This window comes from Podarcis raffonei, chromosome 2, assembly GCF_027172205.1.
Source record: "Podarcis raffonei isolate rPodRaf1 chromosome 2, rPodRaf1.pri, whole genome shotgun sequence".
NCBI lineage: Eukaryota > Metazoa > Chordata > Lepidosauria > Squamata > Lacertidae > Podarcis > Podarcis raffonei.
This window is the reverse complement of record NC_070603.1, coordinates 10041966-10058332: the sequence shown is the minus strand read 5'-3', so window position 1 is coordinate 10058332 and position 16367 is coordinate 10041966. Positions and strand designations below refer to the sequence as shown.

Below are 16367 nucleotides of genomic sequence, written 5' to 3'. Positions count from 1 at the left end.
GGGTTAGTAGAGTCTGTAACCTGGAAGTGTCTGTAACCTGAGGTACCACTGTACTTCCTTTTATTGGTCCTGCTTCATTGATGTCCACAAGTGGACCTGGATACCTCAGTTGGTTAGAGTGTGGTGCTGATTACGCCAAGCTTGCAGGTTCGATCCCTATATGGGGCAGCAGCATAGTCCTGCATCGCAGGGGGTTGGACTAGATGACCGTACGGGTCCCTTCCAATTGCTCATTTCTACGATAATTTCCAGTACAGTAGTGTTAGGAGAGGGGGGGCCCAAACATTTCTCTACCCACTTTCTCAGTGAGAACCTGGAGGCTGAAGAGAAAAACGAATTGATTATCCCATTTCACATGTTAGCCATAGAGAGAGAGAGAGACAGAGAGAGTGTGTGTAATTTTAACATTTCAAAACTTGACTTCCTTCCCCCTCTTTCTGCGGTTCCTTAAGTTCATTTTTATTATTTTCTGCCAATCCAAATTAACTCAATTTGTTCATTTATTCATCTCCTTTAAATACATACTCTTATAAAACTGCTGGTTCTTACAATACACCTGCCAATGTTCTTATCTGTTTACAGTCTGTAAATATTCAATAAACCATTTCCATTATTTTATATTAAAAAGTTTCTTCTCTAGATTTCGTATTAATGCAATGTTGTTGTTTTTTATGTACCTGCGTATTTTTTGCCATATTTTGGTTGGAACTGTCCGCCACCGCTTCAGCTTTCTTTAGAGGTACTTTTTGTAATACGTGGTGGAGCGGCATAAAAATTAAATCCTCTTCTTACAAGAGATGCAAAAGAAATTCTTCATGTTGTTATTGCTGCTGCTGCTAAATTAAATTTGTATTAAATAAAAAGCAGGACGGACCGGGCGCTTAAAACAGTTCGCACCGCAAAGCAGCCTGCATTCGCGGCGCTCGCCTCCAGGGGGCGGCCTCGCGACAGGCCGAGCGCGCGGCCGGCGGCCACGTGACAGGCAGCGCGGCGGCTCCGGAAGCGGAAGCGAGGCGTCGGGCATGCAGCCTGAGCTCCCCCAGGCGGAGAGAAGGGGACTGAGGGGAGGGGAGCCGGAGAGAGACCCATGCAGGTAGGTAAAGGGAAGGGGCGGGGGGGGGGCGGCTGGGGGAGGGGAATTCCCCTCCCTCAGGCCGAAGGGTCGGAAGCGAAGAGGGCTGGGCGAGAGAGGCGACCTCGTTGGCGGGGCAGGAATGTGGGGAGGGGGCCCTGCGAGAAGCGGGGGTCGGGGAAGGGCGTGTTGCTTCCTCCCCTTCCCGCTCTGGAAATGCGGTTGGAGGACACTCTCGCATTAGGGCTGCCACCTTTGTTCTGGGGTGCGATTTATTTCCCCTCCCCCCCCCAATCCATTACAGTAGTACCTCGGGTTAAGTACTTCATTCGTTCTGGAGGTCCGTTCTTAACCTGAAACTGTTCTTAACCTGAAGCACCACGTTAGCTAATGGGGCCTCCTGCTGCCGCCGGAGCACGATCTCTGTTCTTATCCTGAAGCAAAGTTCTTAACCCGAGGTACTATTTCTGAGTTAGCGGGGTCTGTAACCTGAAGCGTCTGTAACCTGAAGCGTCTGTAACCCGAGGTACCACTGTACAATCTTATCACTCACACACAATTGTGCATGCCAGGCACTCCTGTCTTCCACTGCCTCCCGCAGTTTGGTCAAACTCATGCTGGTAACTTCGAGAACACTGTCCAACCATCTCGTCCTCTGTCGTCCCCTTCTCCTTGTGCCCTCCATCTTTCCCAACATCAGGGTCTTTTCCAGGGAGTCTTCTCTTCTCATGAGGTGGCCAAAGTACTGGAGCCTCAGCTTCAGGATCTGTCCTTCCAGTGAGCACTCAGGGCTGATTTCCTTAAGAATGGATACATTTGATCTTCTTGCAGTCCATGGGACTCTCAAGAGTCTCCTCCAGCACCAGAATTCAAAAGCATCAATTCTTTGGCGATCAGCCTTCTTTATGGTCCCGCTCTCACTTCCATACATCGCTACTGGGAAAACCATAGCTTTAACTATACGGACCTTTGTTGGCAAGGTGGTGATGTCTCTGCTGTCTAGGTTTGTCATTGCTTTTCTCCCAAGAAGCAGGCATCTTTTAATTTCGTGGCTGCTGTCACCATCTGCAGTGATCATGGAGCCCAAGAAAGTAAAATCTCTCACTGCCTCCATTTCCCCCCATCTATTTGCCAGGAGGTGATGGGCCCAGTGGCCATGATCTTCGTTTTTTTGATGTTGAGCTTCAGACCATATTTTGCGCTCTCTTTCACCCTCATTAAAAGGTTCTTACACACAATATGAATTTGTAAATCTGGCTGCGCTTGACTCCGTTGCATGACGTTTCGCACACCCGCCTTTGGAAAGGTTCCCTAACTTGGCAGAGAGAGGGACAGAGAGAATCGTAGAATCATGTGGAAACCCAGACAGATGGGCGGGGTATAAATAATAAATTATTATTATTATCATTATCATCATGTATGTACAGTAGTACCTCAGGTTGCATACGCTTCAGGTTACATACGCTTCAGGTTACAGACTCCGCTAACCCAAAAATATTACCTCAGCTTAAGAACTTTGCTTCAGGATGAGAACAGAAATCGTGCTCCGGCGGTGCGGCAGCAGCAGGAGGCCCCATTAGCTAAAGTGGTGCTTCAGGTTAAGAACAGTTTCAGGTTAAGAACAGACCTCCAGAACGAATTAAGTTCTTAACCCGAGGGGCCACTGTAGTCGGAAGGGACCCGGGGGATCATCGAGTCCCAGCCCGCTGCAGTACAGGAATATGCAGCCATCCCATACGGGGATGGAACCTGCAACCTTGGCGTTATCAGCACCTCACTCTGACCAACTGAGCTATCCAGGCTGACCTGGATAGAAAGAGAGAAAAGACCTGAACTAGCAATACATTTTGTAGCATTTTGCATTGAAATATGGGACAATCCTGAATTATACAGGACAGGTGACAACCCTAGCTCTGCATGCAGCCATCTCCCCTGGGTAGTGGTGTGGAGAGAACTTTTCTCTGTTTCGCCTCAGAAGCGCCATCCTACTATGTGTGTGTAGGGATTTGGGCTATATGGGGAGGAGGTGTGGGCTATATGGGGAGGAGGTGTATCGAAGCCTGCCCCCCTCTCAGGCTTAGCCAAAGTGTCTTCTGTTCCTGAGCTGCTGTGGCATGGGAGCTAATAGCTTAACCTACCCGTATTTTTCGCTCTATAACACACACCCGACCATAACACGCACATAGTTTTTAGAGGAGGAAAACAAGAAAAAAAATATTCTAAACGAAACAGTGGATGTATGATTTTTGTGGTTCATGCTGTGGCCACAGACATGTGATCTGACAGTGAGTTTGGAGTAGCCCAATGCAAAAATCCTGAGGATCCATGTGGATCCATGCTTTGTAACCACGTTTTTGCACCCCAGGCAACAGTGGGTGCATGATTTTTTTGGTGCAAGATATAGCCATGGACATGCTATGTGATCTGATGGTGAATTTGGGGTGACCCAGTGCAAAAATCCTGAGGATCCATGTTGATCCGTGGTTTGTAACCACGTTTTAAGTGAGGAGGGAAGGAAAAGCACACAAGGGACAAGGAGCACGCGTGGGGTGTGTGGAGAAGGATGCTGCTAATAATGTAGAAGAGGGGTATAAGGGGAGAAGGCTCTTCTCCTCTCCCACTTTGCTCCTTTAAAGCAAGCAGGCTCTCTGTCCCCCTCTCCTCCCCACTCAGCGGCTCTTCTCCCGCTTTGCTGTTTCAAAGCAAGCCACGAAGGAGGGAAGGAAGGGGAACCATGGATCCTCTGCTCACGACTGCAGCAGATCCCCCCGCCACCCATAGGCATTCCCTCCATAACACACACAGACATTTTCCCTTACTTTCTAGGAGGAAAAAAGTGAGTGTTATAGTGCAAAAAATACGGTAAATCTGTACACATGAATTGTTTTGAGGACACGGTGTTGGCATTGCCTGCCTTAATTTGCTTAGGCTGCACACTTGCCTCCTGTAAGTAAGCCCCGTTGAGTTAAATGGGACATACTTCCCAGTAATAATAATAATTTTATTATTTGTACCCTGCCCATCTGACTGGGTTGCTCCAGCCACTCTGGGTGCACAGGACTGTGTTGTTAGTACAGTGTATTTTCTGTAACTAATACTTTTGAGTTAATAAATCACAGTTAAAAAACAAATAAGGTATTACGTGGTTTTAGGCTGTGCTATTTTTCCAGAAAATGAGGTGCCAGAACTCACCATGAACACCTCTCTCTTTCTTTTAGAATGGCAATGGCACCCGCCTGAGAGCTGCCAGAACTTACCTGGGAGGTGCTGGAACCCACCTGAGAGGTGCTGGAACTGAGTTCTGGTGAGTTCTCCCTAAAAAAGCACTGGTTTTAGGTTGCCACACTTCCACGCTTTCCTAAATCTGATTGCAAAAGCCAAGTAAGCCCCTTCATGCTTTCTTTAGATCTAAACTGTGCTGTTCCTTTAAAGCTTGGGAAAATAAAATACTCTTAGTTCCTCTATTCTCCTAAAATGCAGGTGGCTGTTCTGTTCTAAAGATAATCTCCTACAGGCACTGGAGATGAATCTGATGCCATGAATCTGGTGAGGAGTTGAGCATAAATTGAAAACCTGCATAGGGTTTGACCAGTAAATAGAGAGATTCACATTTTTAGGGATCAGTGATAATTAGTTATACAATGGAAGGTTATGGAGGCAAAACATGGGCTTGTGAGGAAACTATGCGTTTACAATTGCTTTCTGAAGTAATGAGTTTAAATTGCTCTTTCTGGTTTTCATTGTTAATATTTGCATAGAGGTAAGGTGTGGCTGTTGATCCTTATCAGGTTAACATGAGAGCTACAAGCTCCATAGCTGAGTTGTAGGAAAGTTGTAATTCAGGATTGCTGCAATAATATTACACTCTCGGATATTTTTAGTGGCTTCTGCCTCCTGGCTGTAGAGGTATTACAGACATTTTAATAACAGGCTGCAAAGGAGTCCTTGGGAGACAGTTTTACTGTCTTGATTGCTCCCAAGCTGTGTGGTGGAGGAGATGGCGAGTTTAGCTGGTTGAGCTTGTTTTTCACTGCTCATATGGGAAGCATTTGAAACAGCATGAGGAATACTTCGCTGTAGCAGCCTCTAGTAACCTCAGGCTCACTCAAATTCTCTTTCTTAGCTTTGAGGAGTGGGGGTGGGGGGAGGCATGGATTGTATCTGTCATGGTGGTGGGGGGAAATCTTAAAGTAATTTGGCTTTATCAGTAGAACAAAGCTGTCTCTTCCCTTCTCACTTGGGCTTGAATGCCCAGCATTGCTCCCCATTCCCCTGTCCTGGGGGTGGAGAGTCTTCAGCCCTCCAGATAATGTTCGATGCTTCATCTCTGACCATGCTGGCTGGAAGTGATGCCAGTTAGAAGTCCAGGACAATCTTGAGGTTATAGGTTAGGTAAAAAGTAAAGAACCCCTGGATGGTTACGTCCAGTCAAAGGCAACTATGGGGTTGCGGCGCTCATCTTGCTTTCAGGCCAAGGGAGCCAGCGTTTGTCCACAGACAGCTTTCCAGGTCGTGTGGCCAGCATGACTAAACCATTTCTGGTGCAATGGAACACCGTGACGGAAACCAGAGCACACGGAAACGCCATTTACCTTCCCGCCACAACGGTACCTATTTACAGTGGTGCCTCGCAAAACGAAAAACTCGCAAGACGAAAGAGTTTTCCGTTTTTGAGTCGTTCCGCAAGACGAATTTCCCTATGGGCTTGCTTCGCAAGAAGAAAGCCCATAGGGAAATCTCCGGGGACCTCTTTTAAATGCTGGCGGTGGGGAGCAAAGCCTTTCGCCCCCCTCCGGCCTTCAGAAGAGGTCCAGGAAGGCTGGCGGGGACCGAAAGGCTTTGCTCCCCACCGCCAGCATTTTAAAAGCGGTCCGGGATAGCAGGGAAGCGTGTTGCGCTTTCCCGCTATCCCGGACTGCTTTTAAAATGCTGGCCATCGGGAGCAAAGACTTTCGCCCACGACCTCTTCTGAAGGCCGGCGGGGGGCAAAAGTCTTTGCTCCCCCCCACCTGCCTTCCCGGGACAGCGGAGGCTTCTCCGCTGTCCCGGGGCGATCTTAAAATGCTGGCGGGCGGCAGCGAAGTCTCCGCTGTCCTGGGGGCTTTTAAAATGCTGGCGGGCGGGAGCAAAGCCCTCCTGTCCCCGGAGCTTGCGGGGTGGGAGGTGGGGAGAAAGGCTTTTCTTCCCACCGCCAGCCTTCAGAACAGCCTTCTGAAGGCTGGCGGTGGGAAGAAAAGCCCTTACCCCCCCCCCCAGTCTTCAGAAGAGGTCGGGGGACAGACTGTCCCCGGACCTGGTCTGAAGGCGGTTTCCATAGGAACGCATTTATTGATTTTCAATGCATTCCTATGGGAAACCGTGCTTCGCAAGATGAAAAACTCGCAAGAAGAAAAAACTTGCGGAACGATTTAATTTCGTCTTGCGAGGCACCACTGTATCTACTTGCACCGGTGTGCTTTCGAACTGCTGGGTTGGCAGGAGCTGGCACAGAGCAACAGGAGCTCACCCCATCATGGGGATTCGAACTGGCAACCTTCTGATCGGCAAGCCCAAGAGGCTCAGTGGTTTAGAACACAGCACCACCCGCGTCCCTGGTTAGGTTAGGGAACATTAGGTTCCTTAACCCCTTTTTGCCTCTAATCTCCATATGCTTATGCTTTTACACTCTGTCTCGTTTGCAATTCTAGTCTGTTGATTGAAAGATAAGCTAAAGTACACGTGGAAGCTAGCCCTGTTGTTACACGCACACCACCTTGTATGCTCAGAAATACCACTATGTAGCTTGTGAACATAAGAATTGCCCTGCTGGAGAAGACCAAAGTTTCACCTAGTCCACTACTCTCCTAGAGTCCTTCTTGAACAGTGTTTTTCCACTAGTGAAGCATATGAATATATTGGGCAGGTGGGTGGGACCTGAGTGTTCCCAAAGAATATGTACAATATGAGTAAAATAATAATAATCAAGTTTATGAAATTTACATCCATTTAAAAATGCAATTAAAATAAGAGGGGAGGTGTGGGGTTTCTGTAATTGCAAAGGTGGAACATGGGTTAGAAAACAGTTGAGAAGCATTGCTCTAGGACACTTCACAAACAGCCTGAAGATGATTTGTCTTTTGTTGTGTACAGCCAGCATTTTGGTACTTAGAGCTATATTGCTTATGAATGGAAGGCTCATTTAGCAGTGTATTATAAATATTAGTAGCATGAAAGGAGAAGTTGATCCTCTTCTAGTTTACACAAAACTTTCTTCTTGGTTACCTGGAGGTAACTCTCATTTGTTGCAGATGGCTGGGCAATAAATTGTTCACTTAATGTACTCATTGTTTCAAAATGTGTTCAAAGTTTTGGGGTGTCGTCATTCATGCATTTAAAAACGTGTATTCAAAAGTTATAATACAATATATGTTCAATCAATATATCCCCTCCACAGACACTTCTGTGATGATGGTGGCATTAAAATATCCTGTTCTTCTTCAATAGAAGAGAAAAAGGGAGACCAGATTGTGTCAAAGGTATCTTTTTCGGAGATGCCTTTGATAAGTCACTGATGGTATGTGAGGCGTTTTGACAGAGTGATGCTCCAGATGTTATTAACACAAGCCTCTATTGGTATATTAGAAGTTTCCTTCCATTGTTGGGCAATAACTAGTCTAGCTGCTGTGAACAGAAAGGAAATTAATTCTTTAGATTTAAGGGTAGAATTTGGGGTCAAATCTAATCAAAATAAGGCAAGCGCCAAATTAGGAGGGATAGATTGTTTAGTGATTTTGGAGGTCAGATTAAAAACTTTTCCCCAAAAGGCATGGACCACAGGGCACTCCCACCATACATGAATATAGGAACCTCGTTCTCCACAGCCTTTCCAACATAATGGTGAGATTAGAGGATTTATCTGTGCAAGGCGTCGGGTGGGGTGTCATCTTTAGTGTGCAGGGTGCGTGAAAGTGTTAAGACCGCACAAAAGTGTACATACAGTTTGTGCCAAGCTTTTTCAGAAGTGTAAATGCACCACAGATAAACTCTGCTCTGCCCACCTCCAAGTCTTGCTGCAAAGCTGCCTAGTGCAAATTGTCACATCCGTATCTCTTGCCTTCTTCTCTTTCAGGTGTGTTGGGAGCAGGTATTGGGAGATGCGCTGCACATGATGATTTAGAACACCATGCTGGTCACTGCCTATGTTGCTTTTGCTTTCCTCCTGCTGATATGCATTGGCTTGGAGTTCTCCGCCTGCCGTTCCAAGATCACCGGCAGGTCTTGCTCCAACCCAGCCTTCCTGCGGTTCCAGCTAGACTATTACCAGGTCTACTTTTTGGCCCTTGCTGCTGATTGGCTGCAGGGACCTTATCTCTATAAACTGTACCAGCACTACCACTTCTTGGAGGCTCAGATCACCATCATCTACGTCTGTGGCTTTGCCTCCAGCGTGCTGTTTGGGCTGGTCTCCAGCTCCTTGGTTGACCGCCTGGGCCGTAAGAAATCCTGCATCCTCTTCTCCTTGACTTATTCCGTCTGCTGCCTCACAAAGCTCTCCTGGGATTATTTTGTGCTCATTGTGGGAAGGATATTAGGGGGGCTGTCCACTGCCCTGCTCTTCTCCGCCTTCGAGGCGTGGTACGTCCATGAGCACGTGGAACGCCACGACTTCCCTGCTGAGTGGATCCCCGCTACCTTCTCCAAGGCGGCTTTTTGGAATGGCATCATCGCTATCGGAGCCGGCGTGGTAGCCAACGTCTTTGCCGAATGGCTGGGGCTGGGCCCGGTGGCCCCTTTCATGGTCTCCATCCCCTTTCTCATGCTGGCAGGTGTCCTGGCGATGAAGAACTGGGACGAAAATTATGGCAAGAAGAGGGCTCTCTCCAGGACTTGCACTGATGCCTTGAAGTGCCTCCTCTCAGACCGCCGGGTCTTGCTTTTGGGTACCATCCAGGCTTTGTTTGAGAGTGTCATCTACATCTTCATCTTCCTTTGGACTCCCGTCTTGGATCCCCACAACCCACCCCTGGGCATCGTCTTCTCTAGTTTCATGGCGGCCAGCATGGCAGGCTCATCGCTCTACCGCGTCGCAACCTCCAAGAAATACCACCTGCAGCCCATGCACATCCTTTCCCTCTCGGTCCTGATGGTCTTCTTCTCCCTCTTCATGCTGACTTTCTCTACCAACCCTGGGCAGGAGAACCCTTCCGAGTCCTTCTTGGCCTTCCTGCTCATTGAGCTGTCTTGCGGGCTCTACTTCCCTTCCATGGGTTTTCTGCGGCAGAAGGTGATCCCTGAGAAGGACCAGGCAGGTGTCATGCACTGGTTCCGCGTCCCGCTCAACCTGCTGGCCTGCCTCGGCCTGCTGATCCTCCACGACAGCGACTACAAAACAGGCACCAGGAACATGTTCACCATCTGCTCTGTCATGATGGTGATGGCCCTCCTGGCCGTCGTGAGCCTCTTCACGGTGGTCCGTAACAACGCAGAGCTCAGGTTGCCCAGTCCGCCTGGTCAAAGCGAGGTCTCTTCTCCTGAGCTCTGATACGTGATGATTTTTCTTCGGGGGAAGTTGCTCTGGAGTTGGCCAGTCGCCTGTTGCACATCACAGTGCTGGTACTGTATATAGGTAAGGACTTTGCAGAGAGAACACAAGAGTCTCTTCTGAGTCTTGTGTGTCCTTTTCCCCCGCATGGGAGAATCTTTTCTATGCCTTTTTCAATAAGGATTGATCCCTATCGGACTTGATCTGTGGCAAGCATAGCTTTCTTTTCTGCATCGTGGAGTTTTTGATTCCTGAGGCATCTTGACTTCTGCTACCAAAATTTGTGTGAGGGTGTGGGGAGTGCTTCTTACCACTTCATCCTGGATAGATTGTGAGATTGTGGAAAGTAATGGGTTAAAAGGACACAGCCCTCTATTATTATTTTTTTAATGAGCAGTGAGGTTGATAGACTGACCATCCATTATCAGTATTGAACTTGTTCACAATGTCAGCCAAATTCCATGTTGTCAACCCTCTGCTTTTGGAAAAGAATAAAATACATAAAGCTTCTCTTCTCAGTGTTTATTTGGGCGGGGGGGGTATATATGGTGAGGCCTTTAGAGTTTAGGCCCAGGATTGAGTATTGGTGGCTCTTCGGATGCTGTAACTACAGTTCCCATCATTCCTGACCATTGGCTATGCTGATGTGGGAGGGAAGGGAGAGGGCAAACCCTTCATGCGCACGAATGAAGACCCTGTATTGCTCAAACTTCTCCCTTCCTACTACATAACTGATTTTAGAGTTGCAACATTTTTAGAGGACGGGCAGAAAGGAGGACCTGAAAGGTTTTCCACGTAATTTGATCCGTAACAGGAAACACAACTTCTGTTATCAAGTGAAAGAATATGAAAGGTTTGTCTTTTAGCACATGTCTTGAGATGGAGATAGAAATCATAGAATTGTAGAATTGGAAGGGACCCCGAGGAACATCTAGTCCAACCCCCTGCAATGCAGGAATACGTAGCTATCCTATACGGGAATCAAACTTGCAACCTTGGCGTTATCAGCACCGTGCTCTAACCAAATGAGCTTATCCAGGCTGATATGAAGGTGCTTTCAGCCTTGGCCAAGACCAGCAGAGGCAGTCAGTTTTTACTTCTCATATCTCACAGGGTCTTCTCATGCCTCAGAGAAGGCATTGAGAGTTTATTGAAGGGATATTGGGAAGGGGGCTTCTGGCAGAAGGAAAACTCACATCTGAAAAGCCACAGGTTACCCATCCCTGGTTTAACAGCTGGAATATTTTGAATTCCTTATGTGGTGTCAGGATCTTTTGCAAGTCTTTCTTGGAGTATTTTACTTTTTTTCTGCAGTTGGGCGTTGTTTGACTGCACAGTAATAAAAAATAATTTCTGATTACTACTTTTTTGCTTTTGTTTCAAGTTTTTCATGCTGTTTACGGAGAGTAACAAATGAATATGAGCGTCTGCTGAGTCTCTGGGTGTCAGCCACTCTGGACACTTGGAAAGATAGCATGAAAATGCTTTCATAGTAACAGAGGCTCAGACCAAAAAAGGTGGAGGTGTGGTAAGAGTTGTTAATAACCAGTATGAGACACTTTACAGCAGGTAAAGTGTGGGTATTAATTTATTGTTTAGTTTATTATTAAATTTGCATACCACCCTTCATCCAAAGATCTCAGGTTCACAGCAAAAAAAGAAAGAGATAAAAACAAAATATATAACAAACATAAACACATAACCTCCCATCTACTCCTACAGACACATTTAAAATGGCATACAATATTAATCAGCCCAAGGCCTGGTTGAAGAGGAATGCGAGCCTCCTTGGGGAGATTATTCCACAAACGAGGAGACCCTGCAGAAAGGGCCCGTTCTCGTGTTGCCACCCTCTGGACCTCTCGTGGAGAAGGCACACAAAGAACAGCCTCAGATGATGATCGCAGGTAGGACTTGCAGCCAGTAGCATTCTTTTCCCAGACTATGATTTAGAATCATAGACCAAAGGTTCATGTGGTCCAGAATTCTGTTCCCAGCAATGGCTGGGCAGAAAACTCCTGCTTTCTCAGATGCACCTGATACTCAGGCAGTCTGCCTCTTGACACAAAGGTTCCATTTAGTGCAGGCTTCCTCAACCCCGGTCCTCCAGGTGTTTTTTGGCCTACAACTCCCATGATCCCTAGCTAGCAGGACCAGTGGTCAGGGATGATGGGAATTGTAGTCTAAAAACATATGGAAGGCTGAGGTTGAGGAAGCCTGATTTAGTGCTTTGTTGAAATCAGGGCTGGGTAACCAGACTCCCAGCTCCCTTCAGCCCCAAGCCAGCATAGCCGGTGGCTAGAATGATGTGCTTTGTTGTACAACATCTGGAGGACCACAGATTCCCCACCCATGGCTTAAAACCTCTTCTCCGTGAGTGACTCATTCCCTTACACAATGCAAGTGTCGTTGCAACATGTCGTTCATTAACTGATAAAATCTTGTTTTCAAAGCTAGCTCCGATTTACGGTATAGATTATTGCAGCTTACTAAAGTAAATAAATGATAAAAACCACAGGCGTCGGGAACATTTCAGAAAAGGAATCTGTGGCGTTTGTACAGCATGCTCTCTCCCACAGGAGGAAATGCTCTTTCTAAAATGGTGCTGCTCTGCCATGCAGATGTGTCACCTAAAGAAAAACCAGTCATGCTTGCTTTCATCAGAATAATGCAGTTATGTGGAGATTTAATTGATCTTTTTCACGGGCGACAGTTCTACTTGGTTTGGTTTTTTTTCCAGATGATCTTTATTGAAATTTTTAGTTACATACTGTACATACACATACATTATATTTCACATTTGTTCTTGCTCTCCCGAGCTGATTCCCTCCTTCCTTCTTCTGGCTTTTTTGTGCCCTCTTTGACTTTTTGCATTGTCTTTGTTTTCCACAAGATTGTTCATTTTTTCCATTAAATGTCCGTAAACAAATAACTCTTTCTATATATACAAATTCTTGCTGTCTGTCTATATTCATTTACAAATATTGTTCAATAATAATCCTAATATACATTTTTAATTCATTTTGATATTATTATCCAGTAAATTTCTTGTAGTTAGGGACGCGGGTGGCACTGTGGGTAAAACCTCAGCGCCTAGGACTTGCCGATCAGAAGGTCGGCGGTTCGAATCCCCGCGGCAGGGTGCGCTCCCGTTGCTTGGTCCCAGCGCCTGCCAACCTAGCAGTTCGAAAGCACCCCCGGGTGCAAGTAGATAAATAGGGACTGCTTACTAGCGGGAAGGTAAACGGCGTTTCCGTGTGCTGCGCTGGCTCGCCAGATGCAGCTTGTCACGCTAGCCACGTGACCCGGAAGTGTCTCCGGACAGCGCTGGCCCCCGGCCTCTTAAGTGAGATGGGCGCACAACCCTAGAGTCTGTCAAGACTGGCCCGTACGGGCAGGGGTACCTTTACCTTTACCTAAATTTCCTGTATTTTCCCGTTATGAGATATTATTTTAATTCTACTGGTTTCCCTATTTCACATCATCTTCTCTATATATAACATAAATTTTCCCCATTCTTTTTGATATGTTTCATCCCCCTGATGTCGAATATTTGCTGTTAATTTGGCTATTTCTTCGAACCGCCGACCTTCTGGCTCTGTGGTTTAAGCCACAGCGCCACCCGCATCCCCTCTTTGCAGTATCCTTGCCCAATTAACATCATCTTGTGTACAGAGAGGGTTGCAAGAGCAGTCATACTTGACAAACCTGTTGGACCGTTCCTACTTTCAGCCCAGAATTATCAACCTAACTTAGTTCAGGTGGTATTTGTTTTGGAGGGTTTGTCACACGCATACATTTGCCACCGCATGCTGAAAATTGTGCTCGGCTATCTCTAATTCGGGGCGCGGGTGGCGCTGTGGGTTAAACCACAGAGCCTAGGACTTGCTGATCAGAAGGTCAGAGGATCGAATCCCCGCAACGGGGTGAGCTCCCATTGCTCGGTCCCTGCTCCTGCCAATCTAGCAGTTTGAAAGCACGTCAAAGTGCAAGTAGATAAATAGGAACCTCTCTGGAAGGAAGGTAAATGGCGTTTCCGTGCGCTGCTCTGGTTTGCCAGAAGCGGCTTAGTCATGCTGGCCACATGACCCGGAAGCTGTACGCTGGCTCCCTTGGCCAATAAAGCGAGATGAGCGCCGCAACCCCGAGTCGGCCACGACTGGACCTAATGGTCAGGGGCCCCTTTACCTTTACCTATCTCTAATTCAGAATGAAATAAATGCTCGAATGCTGGTGCATGGTTGTATTGTGCATTTGTGGTGCGTATGAAAGGTGCTTATTTGTTTGTGGTTCTCCCTAGAAGGTGAAATGATACAGAACCTTCCAGGTGGCCCTTCATACTTGCAGTGTGACTCAGATCTTATGATGAAGTGCGGTATATAAATCTAATAAATACAAAAATATAAAAGTAATATTGAGTAGTCGCTTTAGGCAGCCAATTCTATTGGGTGTGCCATTTTCCTGCTATCAATCTCCAGTTGTGAGCCCTTGTTAAAGGGAAGAGGCTTTGCTTCAGGTGCAAAAGTACCCTTAGGCATTAATCCACCCCCATTCCCAAATTATTTCTCTTGCTTATACGGTTCTTCCAGTGCACTTTATATGCTACAGATTTTACAGAGGCAACAAGCCTTAGTTTCCCCTCTGTCTGTGCTGGAAATTAGGAAGCTCTCTTGGGGGCAGATCCAACACATTACAGTGGTACCTCAGGTTACATACGCTTCAGGTTACATACGCTTCGGGTTACACACTCCGCTAACCCAGAAATAGTGCTTCAGGTTAAGAAATTTGCTTCAGGATGAGAACAGAAATCGGGCTCCGGCGGCGCGGCAGCAGCAGGAGGCCCCATTAGCTAAAGTGGTGCTTCAGGTTAAGAACAGTTTCAGGTTAAGAACGGACCTCCGGAACGAATTAAGTACTTAACCCGAGGTACCACTGTATTGTGTTCACAGCACCCAAGAACAACCTCATGACTTTAACACTCGAGACAGAATACCCCACAAGTGCCTCCCCCTCTCTTCCTGGGAGTAAAAATAATCATTTCCTGTCCTTTCGTAACACCCCAAGTCAGTGTGGCCTGTGGCAGCTGTCTCAATCTGCCTAATAGGGCTGGTCGTCTTTCCACATAAGGTATAGAAGTCTCTACGTAATGAAAAGCAACAACACCCATAAATGCCACCATTCCTGTGAAAGAATTACGTGGTAATTCTACTTCTAGCCTGCAAAGTGTGTGTTGTAAAAGGTGTATCTAAAGGTAAGTTTGCAGTGCTCCTGCAGGTTGCCTTTTTTGGCACTGGGGGGAGAAATGCCAAAAATAATGGTTATTGGCAGAGATGTTACACCAAGTAAAAGGATGAGTAGGGACAAGTTTGTGGATAGATAAAGGGTTTTCCGTGGGACCTGCTCTTCATCCAATGAGCTATTTTATCTCGCTGCAGAATCCCTGTAATACCCAACCACCCAGTAGCTACTGCAATGTCCTGGTGCAGTATTTTTTACTTTTCTAACAAAAAGGGCCATCTAATCTACCCCCATAATTTAGCCCGGACACTGAAATCCAGCTCTGAGTGCTTTCTGGCAGTTCCCTCGCTGTGAGAAGTGAAGTTAAAGGGAACCAGGCAGAGGGCCTTCTCGGTAGTGGCACCCGCCCTGTGGAACACCCTCCCATCAGATGTCAAGGAGATAAAGAACGACACAACTTTTAGAAAACATCAGGAGGCAGCTCTGTATTGGGAAGGTTTTAGTGTTTGATGTTTTATTATGTTTTTATGTGTGCTGGAAGCTGCCCCAAGTGGCTGGGGAAACCCAGCCAGATGAGTGGGGTATAAATAATAAAATTATTATTATTAGATTAAGAACATGCTGCAGGAGGAAGGGTTCAGTTTAAATTTATAAATTTCTAGTTACATTCTGAGTAGTCCTTCATAAACATAAAGATGTAAACTGGAGGCGGAGATCTCTAAACAGCGTACTACTTATAAATTACTTTTAAAAACCTGTACTTCTGTAAACACAAACAAGACCAAGCTTTCCGGTTTATATTGTATAGAGTTAACCGGGCAATAATCCTTGAGACAAATGAGACTTTGGTGGCAGTATAACGTTTTCTACTTTGTGCCATCTCCCTTTCAATCCAGATTTTATATGTTTGGAGCGTTTGGGAGTTGAGACTAGAGCATTGGGTGACCCAAGTTCAGATCCCCAGTTCATGCAAAGAGCTAGCTGTCGGTGGCTCAGTCCACCATCTCAGCCTAACCTATCTCTAGAGAATGGGAGAATCACACATGCTCCCTTAAGCTAATAAAGGCGTGAGACAAATGCAATAAAAAAATGAGTAAATAAAACCAGAAGGCAGATCATTGCAAAATGTGGAAAGATAAACAAAGCAACATAGTCCTAGAAACTCCAGCAGGTCCAGAATGCTGCAGCGAGGCTCCTCACGGGGTCTCTGCCATGGGAGCATATTCACCCAGTGCTTTTCCAGCTGCACTGGCTCCCGGTGGAGTACAGGGTCAGATTTAAGGTGCTGGTTTTGACCTTTAAAGCCCTTCACGGCCTGGGACCCTCATACCTACAGGACCGCCTCTCTTGGTACGCCCCATGGAGGACCTTAAGGTCCATAAATAGCAGCACCCTAGTGGTCCCAGGCCCTAAGGAAGTTAGATTAGCCTCAACCAGAGCCAGGGCCGTTTCAACACTGGCTTCGGCCTGGTGGAACGCTCTGCCTCATGAGACCAGGGCCTGATTTCTTTCCGCAGGGCCTGTAAGACAGAGTTG

The 16367-nt window shown here is 46.8% G+C and overlaps 1 protein-coding gene across 3 annotated transcripts; it reads left to right on the top strand.

Moving 5' to 3' along the window:
- The first annotated feature begins 984 nt into the window (after positions 1 to 984).
- MFSD5 (major facilitator superfamily domain containing 5) lies at positions 985 to 10103 on the top strand. 3 transcript variants are annotated; one of them, XM_053373103.1, is made up of 3 exons: positions 985 to 1093; positions 4291 to 4376; positions 8181 to 10103. In XM_053373103.1, the coding sequence occupies exon 3, from the start codon at positions 8235 to 8237 to the stop codon at positions 9591 to 9593; it is 1359 nt and encodes a 452-aa protein (XP_053229078.1). In that variant the 5' UTR covers positions 985 to 1093; positions 4291 to 4376; positions 8181 to 8234; the 3' UTR covers positions 9594 to 10103. The 3 variants fall into 3 exon arrangements, with proteins under 3 accessions (XP_053229078.1, XP_053229082.1, XP_053229089.1); XM_053373107.1 differs by lacking the exon at positions 4291 to 4376 and having other exon boundaries at positions 989 to 1093; XM_053373114.1 differs by lacking the exons at positions 985 to 1093; positions 4291 to 4376 and adding an exon at positions 5655 to 5679.
- Positions 10104 to 16367: the final 6264 nt, after the last annotated feature.

Bases quoted from the DNA above. Each gene is read 5' to 3' on its own strand.
- MFSD5 (XM_053373103.1), top strand. From the start codon at position 8,235: ATGCTGGTCACTGCCTATGTTGCTTTTGCTTTCCTCCTGCTGATATGC.